The 17,921-nt window shown below is 39.6% G+C and overlaps 2 protein-coding genes across 4 annotated transcripts in view; one reads left to right on the top strand and one right to left on the bottom strand.

Moving 5' to 3' along the window:
* LOC119659407 (serine protease inhibitor 88Ea-like) overlaps positions 1 to 3,180 on the bottom strand; it is a 49,373-nt gene extending 46,193 nt beyond the window's left edge. Inside the window, exon 1 of the mRNA XM_038067478.1 lies at positions 3,156 to 3,180. Within this exon, the coding sequence (XP_037923406.1) occupies positions 3,156 to 3,165 (10 nt within the window). The 5' untranslated portion in view covers positions 3,166 to 3,180. The remainder of the gene's footprint in view (positions 1 to 3,155) is intronic.
* The window catches only part of LOC119659401 (neurofibromin), a 29,900-nt gene that overhangs the window by 8,948 nt on the left and 3,031 nt on the right, over positions 1 to 17,921 (top strand). For 2 of the 3 annotated variants that reach the window (XM_038067469.1, XM_038067471.1), the window contains 21 exons: positions 3 to 313; positions 381 to 618; positions 679 to 807; positions 859 to 1,270; positions 1,331 to 1,492; positions 1,558 to 1,652; positions 3,352 to 3,578; positions 3,643 to 4,057; positions 4,110 to 4,316; positions 4,372 to 4,633; positions 4,689 to 5,093; positions 5,153 to 5,333; positions 5,394 to 6,034; positions 6,096 to 6,192; positions 6,254 to 6,753; positions 6,826 to 7,092; positions 7,153 to 7,404; positions 8,591 to 8,686; positions 12,424 to 12,513; positions 12,932 to 13,134; positions 13,198 to 13,384. In XM_038067469.1, the coding sequence (XP_037923397.1) occupies positions 3 to 313; positions 381 to 618; positions 679 to 807; positions 859 to 1,270; positions 1,331 to 1,492; positions 1,558 to 1,652; positions 3,352 to 3,578; positions 3,643 to 4,057; positions 4,110 to 4,316; positions 4,372 to 4,633; positions 4,689 to 5,093; positions 5,153 to 5,333; positions 5,394 to 6,034; positions 6,096 to 6,192; positions 6,254 to 6,753; positions 6,826 to 7,092; positions 7,153 to 7,404; positions 8,591 to 8,686; positions 12,424 to 12,513; positions 12,932 to 13,134; positions 13,198 to 13,384 (5,377 nt within the window). The remainder of the gene's footprint in view (positions 1 to 2; positions 314 to 380; positions 619 to 678; positions 808 to 858; positions 1,271 to 1,330; positions 1,493 to 1,557; positions 1,653 to 3,351; positions 3,579 to 3,642; positions 4,058 to 4,109; positions 4,317 to 4,371; positions 4,634 to 4,688; positions 5,094 to 5,152; positions 5,334 to 5,393; positions 6,035 to 6,095; positions 6,193 to 6,253; positions 6,754 to 6,825; positions 7,093 to 7,152; positions 7,405 to 8,590; positions 8,687 to 12,423; positions 12,514 to 12,931; positions 13,135 to 13,197; positions 13,385 to 17,921) is intronic. The other variant, XM_038067470.1, reaches the window with a different exon arrangement.

The following is a 17,921-nucleotide window of genomic DNA, read 5'->3' as shown; positions in this document are numbered from 1 at the left end:
AGATTCATCGGGCAACTGCTCCGTCTCCTAGTCTGCAGTAACGAGAAAATTGGTGCAAGCATCCAGAAGAATGTAAAGGAACTAGTAGGCGAAGAAATGTCTCCTCAACTTTATCCGATTCTATTCGACCAAATCCGCTCGATCGTCGAGAAATTCTTTGACCAACAAGGACAAGTTAATGTTACCGAAATCAACACGCAGTTCATCGAGCACATTATCTATATAATGAAATCGATTTTGGACGGTCGACAAAATAAGGATCAAAATGAGCAGCCATCTTCTTCGGAGCATTTAGGCGTGACTAGCATTGAAGGTTTGTATGAATATTATCCTTTATGAATTAGACATTTCGAATTACGGCCAATTCGTTTTCCTATTAGGTATGATGCTTGGTATTGTCCGATATGTTCGCTACTTGGATATGAATATCTACGCGATTCGCATTAAAACAAAGCTGTGCCAGCTTGTAGAAGTGATGATGAAACGTCGTGACGACCTAGCTTTTCGACAAGAAATGAAATTCCGCAATAAATTGGTTGAATACCTGACTGACTGGGTCATGGGAACATCTCATCAAATTGCCCCACCCAGTTCGGCTGACGCTTCAATGATCACAAAGTTTGTTGATTTAAGATAAAACATTTCGAATCGATCTGGATAGTTATAATCTAATTCCAGCCAAATATTCCGTGATTTGGATCAAGCGTGTATGGAAGCGGTAGCAGCTCTTCTTCGTGGTCTTCCTTTACAGCCAGAAGAGTCCGACCGGGGAGATTTAATGGATGCGAAAAGTGCTTTGTTCTTGAAGTAAGCTGAACATATTAATAATTTTTCAGTCACTCATATCCTGTTTTTCAGATACTTCACACTCTTCATGAACCTCCTCAACGATTGCATTGATAGCTCCGAAGCGGAGAAGGATGTAAATAATCCGCCATTGATGCCTCCGCGACCAAGAATGGCAGCAGGCAAACTAACTGCCTTACGGAATGCTACCATTCAAGCAATGTCCAACTTACTGGGAGCTAATATCGATTCGGGTCTTATGCATTCCATTGATTTGGGGTATAATCCTGATTTGCAAACACGTGCAGCGTTCATGGAAGTGCTAACACAAATTCTGCAACAAGGAACTGAATTTGATACATTAGCGGAAACCGTATTGGCTGATCGGTTTGAACAGCTTGTACAGTTAGTGACGATGATAAGTGATAAAGGGGAGCTACCGATTGCTATGGCCTTAGCCAATGTCGTGACCACATCACAAATGGTACAAAACTATTGGTTGCCAAAGTCTGCATGGAAAATACTCATTATTTCTGTTTTGTAGGATGAACTAGCTCGGGTTCTGGTGACTTTATTCGATGCAAAACACCTTCTTTCGCCATTACTTTGGAATATGTTCTATCGTGAAGTGGAAGTTTCCGATTGTATGCAGACTTTATTCCGTGGGAACTCGTTGGGCAGTAAAATAATGGCTTTTTGTTTCAAGGTGACTATAATGCGGAAGCTAAACTTTCAGGAAAAAATTACTTATATATTTATCACTTATTACAGATATATGGTGCTAGCTATCTACAAAATCTGTTGGAACCTCTTATCAGACCGTTGTTAGATGATCCAACTACAAGTTTTGAAGTAGATCCGGCAAGGTGAGTATTGAGCCTTCCAAACTTGAGTGAAAGTGTTTAAATCTATCTTTCAAGTTTGCCTGAATATGTTTACTTTTTTAACAATGTACCATTATGCAGAATACAGGAATTAAGAGGGAGAATTCATTAAATCGAATTGAACGATTCAGAAGCCACCGCGGAGCTGTAAGACAGTCCGTCAGATTCGGTGGTGGTGAGTGGTCAGTATTGAGCAGCATTCTTTATTACGTGTTTCAATCGCTTCAACTTGCCGTTCATAACTGCCCCTTGGGGTTGATTATAGAGTTGTAAGATTCGATATCCCAGTGATCTAAGGCAATCCTCATCTTGAAACCATAGTGCGTTTTCCAAAGTGGTCGCTCTTTACTCAACACTACTCAAAGCTCATCTTCGACTGGCTTGACATCTGTCAATCTATTGCATCTGCCATTAGTACGCTACTAAAGTACCAAGGTCCCGGTGCTATATCTGACTCAGTGAGTAAAATGTCTGGTTTGCCAGTGGTTACTTCGGATGTTGAACCTGCTAGCATAAATCCAAAGGATCTGTTGTCTAAGCATCGTATCCGCACATTATTTGCAGTTGCCCCCCTTGTGGGAGTCTCATGGTGGTTGTGCTCAGATCGCAGGCAAAGCTCTTTGCGGATTTAAGCGTGGAGATGCGCTAGACAACTTGGATACCGTGCCTTTTAGTTGCGGTAGAGATATTAGGTAGGCCTCATACCACTGATATGAATGTTGAGCCTGCATGGGGAGGAAGAGGATTTCATATGCAGCTATCTAGCCTTTTTACACTTACGCATTCTATGCCTTTGTCGAAGGATAACAAAAGTCCATAAACGTCGCAGTTACCAAGCTATCTGAATAGTCGTCAGGGGATACACAATTGACTTAATATATAGGGCTTATAGCTGTGGTTATAAACTCCGATAGGAAGCACAGTTTATAATTCTGAATTTGATTTCCCCACCGCTGTCCAGATTAACAAATTATTCGACTTCTTCGAGGTTTAATCTATTAATGATATATTAAGAGAGTCCAAAAACTAGCGCTGAAAGCAGCCTGCTCTGAGTCTATCAGACTTTTGACATGTTTCCTCATGAATATCCAGATTGTTTTAGTTATTATTTTCCTCCTACTCAAAAAGGATTCCATCAGAGATTCAACCACTGGGACAGGACTAGTAATTAGGCCGTATCATCCAATTCCATACTAGACCATAGGAGCAGATGTGTACAACCATTCTCGCGACTTTCACTTTGCGAAGTTTAGCTTTCCGTCTGACAGTAAAACTCCATTCTTTGTTTTTTTTATCCCTTTCATGCCTTCCGGTGAGTGATCGTTGGTTGATTTAAGAAAGAAGAATGTCAATAGCAATCGATTTCTTTTAAAAGTAGCTTCACCAGAGGCGGGTTTTTAATGCTGCGGCAAGTGTATTTTGTGCTATTGCAAATATGACTCCGATTTGATCGGGATTGATCTGTATTTTAAAATTAGGACTTACCCGCTTCCATGTTCTCCTCGTTGACTGTGACCGCGCCCTGTGGTAGTGTTTACTAGGCTCTGCTTCCTTTTACCATTGGTATAACCTGAAACAAGGATATCCATCTTAGAATTTATCTGTAACAACTAGCAACAAGTTTATTAATTATGCTTTAAATAAATTGCTCTTTTTTTCAAATATTTTATTTCTAATCAAGATTGGAACCAAACGAAGACATCGAAAGGAACCGCCGAAACTTAATCGCTCTCACACAAAAAGTTTTCGATGCAATTATAAGTTCAGCTGATCGTTTTCCACCACAACTTCGCTCGATGTGCCACTGCCTCTACCAGGTTTTAAGCAAGCGCTTCCCTAATTTGCTTCAAAACAACATTGGAGCCGTTGGAACTGTGATATTCCTGCGGTTCATAAACCCAGCTATAGGTAACAATCGAATCAATAGATTTCTAGTTCACTTCATGAATCCCTTTTTGTTTTTTTTTTTCAGTTTCTCCACAAGAATTGGGGATTGTCGGCAAACAAGTACCCAGTTCAGCCAAACGAGGTCTCATGCTAATGTCAAAAATACTTCAAAACATCGCAAATCACGTGGAGTTTTCCAAGGAGCAACACATGCTTTGCTTCAATGATTTTCTACGAGCGCACTTTGAAGCCGGTCGACGTTTCTTCATTCAAATCGCCTCTGATTGCGAAACTGTCGATCAGACCTCACATAGTATGAGTTTTATATCAGATGCAAATGTTTTAGCCCTACATCGCCTGCTATGGACGCACCAGGAAAAAATTGGAGACTATTTATCAAGTAGTCGAGATCACAAGGCTGTGGGACGACGTCCATTCGATAAGATGGCAACGCTACTGGCTTACTTAGGTCCGCCTGAGCACAAGCCAGTTGATTCACAGTAAGAACTTGTCCTTATTTAGTTGATATTCTTTGTCATTTCATTATCTAAGGTTTATTCCGCTTAGCATAATGTTTTCGTCTTATGCTCGATGGAGTTCGATTGATATGTCATCGACGAATTTCGAAGAGATTATGGTGAAACATCAGATGCATGAAAAGGAGGAGTTCAAGACGTTAAAGTCGATGAACATATTTTATCAAGCAGGGACAAGTAAAGCTGGTTATCCAGTTTTTTATTATATCGCCAGGAGATATAAGTAAGTGTTGGATGTAAAATTGGGACCTTCAATTATCTATGGAAATTCATTTCAGAATTGGAGAGACGAACGGCGATCTCCTGATCTATCATGTAATTCTAAGCCTGAAACCGTTCTGTCATTCACCGTTCGAAGTTGTTATCGATTTCACGCACACTTGCTCCGATAATCGTTTCCGCACTGAATTCCTTCAGAAATGGTTTTACGTTCTTCCAGCCGTTGCTTACGAAAATGTGCACGCTGTCTATATCTACAACTGTAACTCTTGGGTTCGTGAATACACGAAGTTTCACGACCGAATTCTTGCGCCATTGAAGGTAATTTCAAGGAGCACTACGAATTTCGTTGTATATCATGTCCTTTTTATTTTAGGGCAATCGCAAACTTGTGTTTCTCGATTCACCTAGTAAGTTAAACGATGCTATCGATCCGGAACAACAAAAACTGCCTGGAGCCACATTGTCGCTCGATGAAGACCTTAAAGTATTCAATAATGCATTGAAATTAAGTCATAAGGATACAAAAGTAGCTATAAAAGTGGGACCAACAGCATTGCAAATAACATCAGCGGAAAAGACAAAAGTCCTTGCACATTCAGTGCTCTTAAATGATGTCTACTATGCGTCGGAAATTGAAGAAGTTTGTTTAGTGGACGACAACCAGTTCACGCTCTCGATAGCAAACGAAAGTGGACAATTAAGTTTCATTCATAATGATTGTGATAATATTGTTCAAGCCATCATTCATATTCGGAATAGATGGGAGTTGAGTCAACCTGTGAGTTTCAAAATATGTTTAGTTGGCATTTGATCTTGCAACAAGCTTTCCATTTCCAGGACTCTGTAACAGTTCATCAGAAAATAAGACCAAAAGATGTTCCCGGGACTCTTTTAAATATGGCTTTACTCAATTTGGGTTCTTCGGATCCGAATCTCAGGACAGCTGCTTATAACTTGCTGTGTGCGCTGACAGGCACTTTTGATTTGAAAATAGAAGGGCAGTTGTTGGAAACTCAGGGTATGTATTATTTTGAACCCCAAACCAGAAAGCACATTTACTAAGAACAACCTTTCACAGGCTTATGTATCCCGTCAAATAACACCATTTTCATCAAATCTGTGAGTGAGAAACTTGCAACGAACGAGCCACACTTAACACTAGAATTCCTCGAAGAATGTATCCAAGGATTCCAACGAAGCACGATCGAATTGAAACATTTATGTCTCGAGTACATGACACCGTGGCTCAAAAACCTTGTGAAATTCTGTAAATCCAACGACGATGCGAAAAAGTTGAAAGTCTCACAAATCCTGGAGAAACTGATTAATCTTACCATCGAACAGAAGGAAATGTATCCTTCCATCCAGGCGAAAATCTGGGGATCTCTGGGACAAATTCCGGAGCTGATTGATATGGTTTTAGATAATTTCATGCATAAATCGCTAACCTATGGTCTGGGATCACCACAAGTTGAAATCATGGCTGATACGGCTGTGGCATTAGCGTCGGCCAATGTTCAACTTGTATCGAAGAAGGTCATAACACGATTGTGTCGTGTTATGGATAAGACTTGTACAAATCCAACGCAGTTTCTAGAGCAGCATATGATGTGGGATGATATCGCGATTTTGGCTCGTTATCTTCTCATGTTGTCTTTCAATAATTGCTTAGACGTTGCACGACATTTACCCCATTTGTTCCACACTGTTACGTTTTTAGTAAGTTACGTCTACATAATTGCACGAGGGACGTATTATTACGGCGTTTTTTGGTTTTCAGGTTTGCACTGGGTCACTATCTATGCGAGCTTCAACTCACGGCTTAGTCATCAATATAATTCATTCATTATGTACCTGTACGAAACCGTCCTTTTCAGGTGTGTTGAGAACCAATAATTCTGCTAGACGCACTTCTACTTTCATTTTCCATTCCTACAGAGGAGGCACAACGAGTATTACGTCTATCGCTTGACGAGTTCTCTCTTCCGAAATTTTATTTGCTCTTCGGAATTAGTAAAGTAAAATCAGCTGCAGTAACAGCTTTCCGATCAAGCTGCCGCCACCCCCCGGATAAGTGGCTGGGAAATGAGCGAGTATCACAGCCTCTACCATCCGATCGTGAACGATTATCACTGCCTTCGTTGGAAGTAATCACAGATGCTCTGCTGGAAATTATGGAGGCTTGTATGCGAGATTATCCCGATTGCAAGTGGCTTCAAACGTGGACGTCGCTGGCACGAAGTTTTGCGTTTTGTTATAATCCGGCATTGCAACCGAGGGCATTGATTGTTTATGGATGTATTAGTAAAAGTGTAACTGATCAAGATGTTAAGCAGTTACTTAGGATCCTAGTCAAAGCTCTTGAGTCCTTTAATGATATTATTTTAATAGAAGCTTTAGTAATGTGTTTAACTAGGATACAACCGCTATTGCGACCTGTAAGTATTGCTCTATATGCCCTACCATTCTAAGGTTAATCAATATTTCTTTCATCCCCTTTCATCGACCAGGAATCACCTATTCACAAAGCTCTCTTCTGGGTGGCAATTTCTGTCCTACAATTGGATGAGATATCTCTCTATGCGGCAGGACTAGCTCTCCTCGAGCAGAATCTTCATACTTTAAATTCACAGGGAACATTCGATAAAAACAATTTGGCCGATGTTATGATGGCCACTAGAGAACCATTGGAATGGCATTTCAAACAACTGGATCATGCTGTTGGACTTTCCTTCAAAAGCAACTATCACTTCGCTTTAGTTGGACATCTTTTGAAGGTATATGAGTCAACAGAAAACAGATTCGAATTTTAATACCCTTTTTCCTAATATTTTCAGGGCTATCGTCATCCAACCCCCACTACAGTCTCCAGGACATCACGAGTTCTTACAATGTTACTTGGAATTGTTGCCAAACCGCTTGGTAGGGATAAATTTGAAGTAACGCCGGATAGTGTGGCATATTTGACGGCTTTGGTAGCTGTATCGGAGGAAGTCAGATCACGATGTCATGTGAAACATACGTTGCCGCGATGGCCTGCTGAAAACTCGAATGAAGTTAGTGATACCACGAACCCGGCTAGTCAAAATGTATGTTGGATATTTTTTTAGTTTTTATTATCATTTGACATATTTAAGAGGAATTCCGGGCTCTTCATTGGCACAGTGTAATATTTTGGAAATTCAAATAGAATCTATGCTTGCCATTTACCCGTTAGTGGGGTATAGCGCGTCAATCACAACTACGTGTCATCGTTTGCGGCTACCTCAAATGAGCTTTGGCTCCCCCTAGGACTTCCCAAGACGCCCGCACTCCTTCTCTACTGTTCTGCGGCAAGTTCTCCTGGAGCGACCAACTCGTCGGTCACCTTAGGAGAGTTTATTCCACTGCATGGCGTAGCCTGCAATGCAATTGTCGCCTCTCCTTAATGTGTGACCTATCCACTGCCACTTCCACGTACGCTCACGAGACCTGTGCGCCGTCATTTGCTATATTATCAGACCAGTGTCCTTCGATGATACGACGCAGATAGGTATTGATGAAGGCTTGGAGCCTTCGGGTGACAGTGAGGGTTACTTTCCATGCACTAATTCCATATAGCAACGCGGAAAGAACACTAGGAATTCTCCTAGACCATATGCTCTCGGAGGGTCATTCCGGTTTCCATGGTACCAGATAACCTCCGGTGAGGCTTCGTGGCAAGAGCCACCTCAGATGAGTCCCTTACAGACTCGGGTCTGATCGTTCTCCTCGAGTACGTGAGGACGTGTTTGAGCATTCATAAAAAATGTTTACTAGCAATGAAAATGCGCATAAAATTGTTATCGGCGGGCCCCTTAACAAGACCCGATCGCGAGAGCTTTTGGGCCGCACGCATGCAAATACATCCTCTACGTACGGCGGTCTGCCTATAGGGCATCATGCCCGCAGACTCAGCATAACCTACTTGCGGAGAAGAGGGAGGAAACCTCAGGCACTTTCCTTGCCTAGATTTAGATAGAGTCAGACTGGGAATGCTGCTCTAGTTGCATTGTGAAGGAGCTGCTATCCTTCGTGAATGCTACGAACGGGCTCTGTCTTCTGGTAAATGAGGAAACGACGCTTCCCGAAGCCATTTGAGTAATATCTGCAGGTGTCGAAATTCAGCCACGTGAATTGAAACGCAATATGGACTTCACTATGTTAACTATAAGCTTTAATGAACCCACAAAACTATTGCTTTTGAAGTTTAAGTAAGTTTGATTTACGAAGCTTCTTTTGAATCTTTCTTTCCAGGTTGGAATGCCATTGTCACGGCGCCAAAAATCATGGGATATCCTTGATCAATCAGCTATTGCTTACGCTCGTCAGCACAAAGTGCAACCACACCAGGTATGTCATTAGCACGATATCCATGACTCCAATGCAATTTGTTGAAGCAAAGCATAGTAAAAAGTAGATGAATTTATATTTTCGTGGCGTTTGAAGGCATATTTATCTTATGATTTGGTTGAGTTTGGTTTCTCGTTTTTCTGTTCTTTTCAATTGGTATGTTGCATAAAATTATGACGATATTCGTAAATCACCACGTAGAGAAATGAGAACTGTGTCATAGCAATTCGTATTTTTTTTTAAGTTGAATCAAAGAAATGTTGTCGATGAGATAATATTAGTGTATGTATTAAGGCGGTAGGGAACAACCATTTTCATTCCAATTCAGAAAATGCACATGAATTTTCTTTAAGTTATTCAGCCACATCATGATCTTCAATATCTATCTATCGTTATTTTATCAAACTTCTCCGATGTAGGAAGCAGCGATCAAAGGGAAAACCTGGCGAAGTTTAGATTTTACAATAAACCAAGGTATCGCTAGCAGTCCTAGCTACCTGAATCCAAATTTCTATGGGAATTTCCCATCGTCGACATTCCTCAATGTCGGTCAAGCACAAAGTAATAGTTGCAATTCCGCAACGAATAGTAGTAACAATCAATGCTATCATCGAAAAGACTTTCAAAATCGAAGATCAGCATCTGAACCGGAGCACGATAAACCCTTGTATAACATTAGTAATTATGACAAATATTCGAAATTAGATAGCACTCTGCCTACTGTAACTGTAACCATTATTACGACGACATCATCCACCTTCTCTGCAAACAATGTAGCTACCACTACGACAACGAATAGCGCGACAGGTGTTAACACAATTATGAGTCTTGTTGAAGAGGGAATTGAAACGAGTAATGTCTTTGTCAATTGTCTACAAAACTGTCCGCAAATCAAAGTAAGAATCTTATCAAAGTTTTATCAAGTTCAAGGGTGAATGGTTGTTGGTTTTTTTTTCTTGAATTTATGCGACGATCTTTTGGAATACGTGAAATGTTAACGTCTATTTCGATGATCACTGTTGATTTTTGAATAATTTTACTCGTTTTTCTCCTTGTTCAGTTACATCGATGAGTATTTTTCCACAATTTAAATATTTTGACGAATGTATCTTTTATAGATCGCATTATAATATATGAATATTTTTAATGTTTGTCTTACGGAAAGCAGTATCTATTTTCATCTGATGTATGAGGAAATGTCGACTTCAAAATAATCGATGAAAGTGGAATCCCGTTCCAAAATTCAATACATTTTATGATTTGATATCTTTAAACTGTTCCCATTTGAATTAATTCTGGATTTTAAAGCTGCAGTACAAATTTCAACAGATTATCCTATCTTATATCTTGTTATGGACACCGTCACACGGGGCATCCAACGTCCAGTGCTCTATACACTGCTTTATGCAGATGGTGTTTTCCTAGCATCACATAACAAAAATGATCTCGACCAACTTGTCTAGAAATGGAATGCTCGCCTCATGCAACGGTCTCAGATAGAATCTCAATAAAACTGAGTTTTTGACGACCGATTCCCATGAAACAGGCACAATCACTGCCAGCGGCAGTGACCTGCCCAGAACTAGGTGATTTAAATATCTCGAGTCAATGCTATCAGCCAATGGAAAACTGCGTTATGAAATTGCTTCACACATTAACGCAACCTGGATGAAGTGGCTGTGGAACTTGTGTTCTTTGAGATCGACATATCAACGCACGTCTCAAATCTAAAATTTACCACAATGTTGCCCGTCCTGTCGCTCTCTATGGTTCAAGTGTTGGCTGACTATAATATGCAATGAACGGCGTCTTGCGGTTATGGAGACGAAGATGTTTTGTCGGACTAGTGGCGTGACACGTTTTGATCACATCCAAAGTGAGGATATCCGCGGTCGATATGGGGTTGCACCGGTTGTGTCTTCGATGGTATGGTCATGTAATACGCGCTAACGAAAATTTACTTTGCCAAGATTGGTCTGAACATCGAAGTCGATGGTAAGCGACCAAAAGGCCGGCCGAAACAATGGTGGCTTGATACGCCTCGCGATTGCATCCAGATCAGGCATTTGATAAAGTTGAGTCGGTATTTTGTGGAATTATTGGTTCTCAGTTAAAATATGACAAATATTTATATAGTTTTAACGAAAATTTTATAGATTACAATATTATAATGCGATCTTAAAATTAAGTTGTCCTGCATTTTTTTCACTACAATATTTACTCTTGCAAATATTCCGACAAACACCCTTTATTTCTATCAAATTTAACTACTTCACATTCACACTATATTTCAAACAACCACCAAATATGTTGCAAGTTCTTCTTTTGAACATTAAAAATATTAAAACATTTCTAATTTCTGTTACACAAACTTCTGACTTCTTTGGCTAGTTCTAAATCGTTTTCTTGAATTCTATTCACAAACATTATGAGTGATAATCTGAGATTGATACTTTTTGGTGATAGATGTGAATTGCATTGCTGATAAGTCGTATCCTCGATTCTCTCAAAGATGTGTGGCCTTATTCGTCTATACTATAACTTTGCTAATTTTCTACTTCTCTGATTTTCTTTTTCGTTGGTCAGGCAAGGAATTTCAAATATTTATGCTAATTTGATTGATTTAATATGAAGGGGAAGTGATAATTCGAGTCTAAGATAGTTTTTGATGAAGATTAAAGATTGATTGTCTGCGGAGAATGGGAATTAAAAACTGTTGAACTCTTTTCTACAAGAAACTACTATAAATTTGATAAATAGAATGTCAACACATGAGCAACTTTTATCTGCTGACAATGGATTGCAATATTGCTTTATAATTGTGTGATTGTGTTTTTTTTATAGTGCGGCGTTAGTACGTGATGAATATGAGTTGTGAAATTTGCTTGGATTAAGAATAAGATTTTTTTCTTCTCCTTTCCCCTTTTTATATGATATTTTTCTTTTGAATATTAATAAATGAATTTAAATGAAATTTTCATTTTCTTCAATTCTTATATTTTCCTCGAAAAAAAAGGATTCAATACTAAATCTAATTTTCTTCTTTCATTTTCTATTGCCTGCTGATTGGTGCTTGCATTGCTCTGGGTTTCAAACAAATTATCTATAATTGAATAAAAAACAACATTTATCATATCAAATACAATAACGAACGATTTGATTTATTACTGGTTTGGTTTGTTCGTAATGTTTTTATTCTTGGTTTGATTGCAAAATGATCAACAAAATTCGATATTTCTATGATTGTGATTTGTTTTCTTTTATGAATTTTGAATTGATCAATTGAATTAATAAACATTTAAATTTGTTTCATGTTATTTAATGTTTTATCTTTGAAATTCCCTAATGAAATAATTTGAATTTAATCAAATAATTATATCCAACTGCTTTCGATATTGTTGTTAAATTATATAATCGATGAAATGAATTTTTGGCTACAATGTTTTGTTCGTTGAAATTTGACTACATATATATTTTTGAAAAAAAAATTGTTTTAATGTATCTAATTATGAATATTGACTTTATGTGGCATGTAATTCCTGTTGGAAACAAATATATTTTTTTTGATTAATTTCATTGGTTTCACAATGAACAATACAAAATATATGAAATTGATGTCGTTTGTGTTGATTTAACACTTTTTTATGTTGGAATATTTTAAATGAAAACAAATTATCTGAATGTACAATATTAAAAAAATGAACACAAACATTTACAAAAAAATAAAAAAAAACTAGAATGCCAGAGTTTTATTTAAAACTCAGAGATCTTTTTCTGTACCAACAACAAAAGATCCAAATAATACGGCTGGAATTAATGAGCGTCAGGTATATTTTCATTTTTATTTCATGTTTAGAATAACTTAACATCCGTAAAAAGTACTAATTTTATACGTATTTCGTATGTTCAACTGCACTAATTACAATGATCTCTTTATTTGAAGCAGAGCTGCGATACTGGTCTAAATTTCAATATTAACAATGCTTTTTCTAAAATTCTTTATCTTTCCTTTACACTCTCTTTGTAGATTGTTCTAAACTATAATATAATCTTCCAAAATTTTTGAACTCAGCAAAAACACAAAATTGAAAAGTTTGTGCCAACTAAATGAAGAGATCAATATAAAGCATTTTAACTTCCTTAAAACAATAATATCCCACATTGTAAATACCTTTTTACACCCCATTTGTATCTAATTAGTATTAATTAAATAATTAAACCAAGTTGACTTTTAAAACTTTCTAGGAACGTGGCTCTCGTTCATCGGTATCAAACGAATCCAACGTCCTACTAGATCCTGAAGTCTTGCCCGATTTGTCGACACAAGCGTTGGTATTAACCGTTTTAGCGACATTAGTCAAGTATTCAACTGTAGAAACAGAAACTAGAGTTCTCTACCAATATTTAGCTGAAGGATCTGTTGTGTTCCCCAAAGTTTTCCCCGTTATGTAAGTGATGATCCTTTCTATATTTAACATATATTGAACTAATAAACCTAACTCCCTGGATAGCCATTCACTCCTCGATCAGAAAATCAACCACATTCTATCTGCTTCGAATGATCAGAACGTTTTGATGGCCGTACAAAGTATTATTCAGAATATGCTTGCAAGCGAGGATCCATCGCAGCAGCAGTTGCATTTCTTACAGAGTTGTGGTTTTGGAGGATTATGGAGATTCGCTGGACCTTTCCCCAAGGTAAGAATGTCCTTCATTATACTTTTGAAAAGAATATCACAAATATTGATAATCGTATATTTTGAAATTTGATTTTGAGTCCAGAAATCTCCAAACATTAGACTCAATTCTCCATATTTGAAGAATCTTAGCCCTGTGAATTGGGGCCTAAGAATACACTCAAAATCTTCCCTGTTTGTCGTAGGTGGCGACTAAAAGGGGTAGAAATATGCAAATTTTGAAAATTGATGTAGCAATCAAACATCAATAACACCGCGAACAGGGACTGACCCCATGCGGCAGACCTTTGACTAGAGGGATTGATTGGTTTCTAGAATGTACGCACACTCCTCGATAATGATAGTGAGAGTCCTCAGAAGGCTCACTTTCTCCAACTCGAGCAAGAGTTCTAACCACATGAGGTGGACATTCTGGGCCTAGGCGAAGTAAGATGGTGGGACTCTAGAGAGTACCCCTCTCCCTCTTGCCATACTGATGGCAATATGCTTTTGTACTCTCTCTCTGCTATAGCAAAGGGCGGTCTCTTCACCTGGGAACCGGTATCTGACAGTCTTCTAACTGAAAGATTCTGGTCTAACTTAAGGAGCATCTGAATTGTACAATGTTACACACTAGCGGAGACTTCCAATATAGTGGAGAAGGATGTTTTCTACAAGCATTTACACGCAGTTCACGTAAGGCTCTCTAAAGATGACATTGTGGTCATGATGGGTGATCGGAATACCAAAGTGAGCTCTGACAAAACCTTTTTCGAGCATCATCATCATCATCAACGGCGCAACAACCGGTATCCGGTCTAGGCCTGCCTTAATAAAGAACTCCAGACATCCCGATTTTGCGCCGAGATCCACCAATCCGATATCCCTAAAAGCTGTCTGGCGTCCTGACCTACTTCATCGCCCCATCTTAGGCAGGATCTGCCTCGTCTTCTTTTTCTACCATAGATATTGCCCTTATAGACTTTCCGGGTGGGATCATCCTCATCCATACGGATTAAGTGACCCGCCCACCGTAACCTATTGAGCCGGATTTTATCCACAACCGGACGGTCATGATATCACTCATAGATTTCGTCATTGTGTAGGCTACGGAAGCATGTGAGCATGTGATAGGGAAACACAGTCTTGACGACCGTAACGATAATGGTGAGAGAGAGAGCCTCCCATAAGATCAGTTGGTTTTCAACTGACCGACAGATCGACCACTTCGTGATTAGCAGTAGATTTGGGATTTTTCTCCTGGAAGTGTGTAACAAAACAAGCGCTGACATCGGCCTCGAAATGGATCACCACCTAATGATCGCTTGCATGTTACGTCCGCCGCTTTTTGTATATTTGGAGAGCTACGGCCCCCTAAATTCAATATCGAACGCTTATATGATCCAGTTGTCACTAGACAGTGGGAGAGCTATGTTGCTGATGAACAACAGACAACAGAGAATCTGCTATTAGGCTAGTCAGAGAAGCAGAAGATGTCGTAGAACGCAATGATTGCAGAAGTGTATACCACATCACGCAAATCTTTCCCTGGTCCTGTGAATGACATAAACGGTCCACTTCTCATCCATGATGACGGGCCAGCAACCGAAGAGGTGTAAGGAATAGTTTGCCACGATTCTTAACCGTATCACATCTGGTGAAGTTTCGCTTATTGTGAATGAAATGGTTAGTCATCGTAACATGGAGATATGGACTGCTACTCCAAGCATAAGAACAATCATCCTGGCCTCAAACGAAGTATAGTCGCTGAGCTCGATGTTCTCTCCACAGAGCTATTTATCACTGCACCTGCATTTTCTGCAGATCTGTTACTTCCACTTGTGCAGAAAGCCTTAAAATCCGAGGCCTTTCCCAGAGAGTGGAAGAACGGAATGATCGTTAAGATTCCAAAAAAGGGCACCCGGAGGGGTATTTGCGTGCTCTTTGCTGTCGCAAAGACAATAGCGAAAATAATCCCGAAACGCATCAAAAGGCATATTGAAAGTTTAATCAATAGAGATTAGGGTGGTTTCCGCTCCGGATCCTCCTGCACTGACCACATCAATACCCTCCGAATCATTTCGAAACAGTACACGGAATTTACATCTTCGCTTCACCTGCTCCTCATCGATTTCGAGAAAGACATCAACAGCGTTAATAAACAATGTATGCTGCGTGCTATACGTAGGAGGGGCATTCCGGAGAAATTAATAACTATTATCAGAGCGACATGTAATGGCGCAAAAAGACACGTACTAAAAGGAAACAAAAATTTCAGAGGAATTTGAAGTCCAAAGTGGAGCCCGTCAGGGTTGCATCTTGTCACCGATATTATTCCTTCCTGTTATGAGTAACCTTCTTCATGCTGCTTTGTCCAGAGGACGTGGAGGTGCTGACATCTTACCTCAAACATCCATACTACACTGACTACACCGGATTATGTACCTTGGTTAAATTGCTCTGCGTTTGCAAAGAAAGGGCATGTAGAGTTCGACTAAAGATAAACGCCAATAAAGCCAAAGTGCTCAGTCTGGCAGGTCATTGCATTGTCCTTATCTGTATTAATGGGCAAAGCATCGAAAACGTGGATCAATTTGTATATCTATGAAGCGCGGTTTCTGCCGATGGAAGCACCGAATTGGATGTCGCTTGACGCATTAACAGCACTAGATCTGCATTCGCTGCCTTGTCTAAAATCTAGAAATGAAGACATGTCAACACTGAGATCAAGTTGATACTGTTCTGCGTCGCTTTGTGGAAATAGTGCAAGAAACGAGATCCCCCTTGTCACTCAAAAGGTCCAAACCTTCGTCAACATCTGTCTGCGCCGTATCATCGAAAAACGCTGACCTGATACTATTTCAAGGAAAGTATTTGGTCGCTACGCAGTCCTGGCACCCATGGGCGATGTGATTGGAAATCTCACATTGAGGAGGAGCGATGATTGCATTGCTGGAACTCACTTTTCCAAGAAATTCCACTTTTTTCACGAAATTCAGGTCTGATGTAACGAGCTGGGATGCGATACATTCGCAAGTTCACTGGCAATCCATCTTAGGGTGGTGCTTCTGACCACATTTTTCCCTGGGGTACCACCGTATTGATGACGAAGGAATTGAAATCGTGAGCAGAGACCTTAGAAACCTAAAAGTAATTTCATAAAGGCTAATATCTACTAGCCTCTTCACTGGGATTGGAAAGATCCCAATCATAAGACACTGCGCTCTAAAGGACTGTTGACAGATGAGGAAACAAATGCGAATCCTGCTCCCAGCTCATATACCCTCTCCCCCCCTCAGCAAGACATAACGCATCAACTACACCTACCCGGCATCGTTCTCGGCTCAGGACTTCCTGAGCAGTTTTGATTCTTCTGTCACTGTTCTGTGTCATGCTAACAACAGAAAATGTTTAGAGGACAGTGATCATAATTATAGTGGCGATACCAAAATTACCAGAAATAACAATGTCTCCAATGATGCATGGGCCTCCCGGATTGGGGCCGAAATTTTCAACTTGTATATATCACCAATATCCAGCTGCTCAGTCGGATACAAGCTCAAAAACTCTTCATAACTGACCAAAATGGCCCTGTTACCACCGATTTCAATGCTTATCAAGAGTTATATATTAAGTAAGTAGTAAGTGACCCGTGCAGCGGCTAGATATCCGCAATCAATTCTTACACGATTGTGCAAAGCAGAGTAGGCGCATCATGGAGGAGAGAGTAACTTTTCAATTTCCGAAGAAGGAAATGTTACGTTTCACTACGAAGCTGTGAAAAAAAATCTTTGGTCCTATAGTGCAGTCCAGAATAGAGTAGCATATAGAAGGGAACCCACAGGAAGGCCAAGTTGCCTTAGGAAGAAAAGCGTATATGCCGACCACTCGAAACACCGTAGGACTAATCGTAAAATACTCGATAGAATGGATCTCTTCCCTGTATATCACATCTGTGGACTTTAAGCGAGTATTAGATAGGATCAACGATAGGGAGATAGAAAGTGCTTAATCCAGGAGTCTGTATACCAGCGCAGAAAGGGGTGGTCAGGATAGGGACCTAGCTGTGTTACACAGTGAATACATAAGCGAACCGTCCTCTTTAATATCGGTCATTATAGAATGAATTGGTAGCTACAACCATCGCACGATTGAGAGAAATCAAAGAACTTCATTTGGTCTACTGGAATAACATGAAATATAACAACCAGAAGGCGAGAAAAAGACAGTAAACCGCTCACCAAACCAAAAAAAAAGATCATGAAACAGTGGGAGTCCTAAAAATTGGGTACCGATTTCTGTGATAGCGCTTAGGAGATCATATGCTCCAAGTAGAACGTGGTAGAGCGAATAAAAGGGATACCTAAGTTGATACTGGAAACAAAAATGTTCATCGATTATTGCGAATTCAAAGGCAAAAATGACGATTTGACTTTGATCGTCTTGGCATTGTTAGGGATCTTTTATCTTATTCCAGTCAAGTATTAGGTTAAGTGGAAAAAGGACCGCGTATTGACACCGAGAAATTTCCAAATATTTCAATCAATTCCACATATTTT

The sequence above is a fragment of the Hermetia illucens genome, chromosome 6 (genome assembly GCF_905115235.1).
Source record: "Hermetia illucens chromosome 6, iHerIll2.2.curated.20191125, whole genome shotgun sequence".
NCBI classification, from domain to species: domain Eukaryota; kingdom Metazoa; phylum Arthropoda; class Insecta; order Diptera; family Stratiomyidae; genus Hermetia; species Hermetia illucens.
The sequence above is the reverse complement of the archived record's forward strand: the minus strand, read 5'-3'. Positions and strand labels throughout refer to the sequence as shown.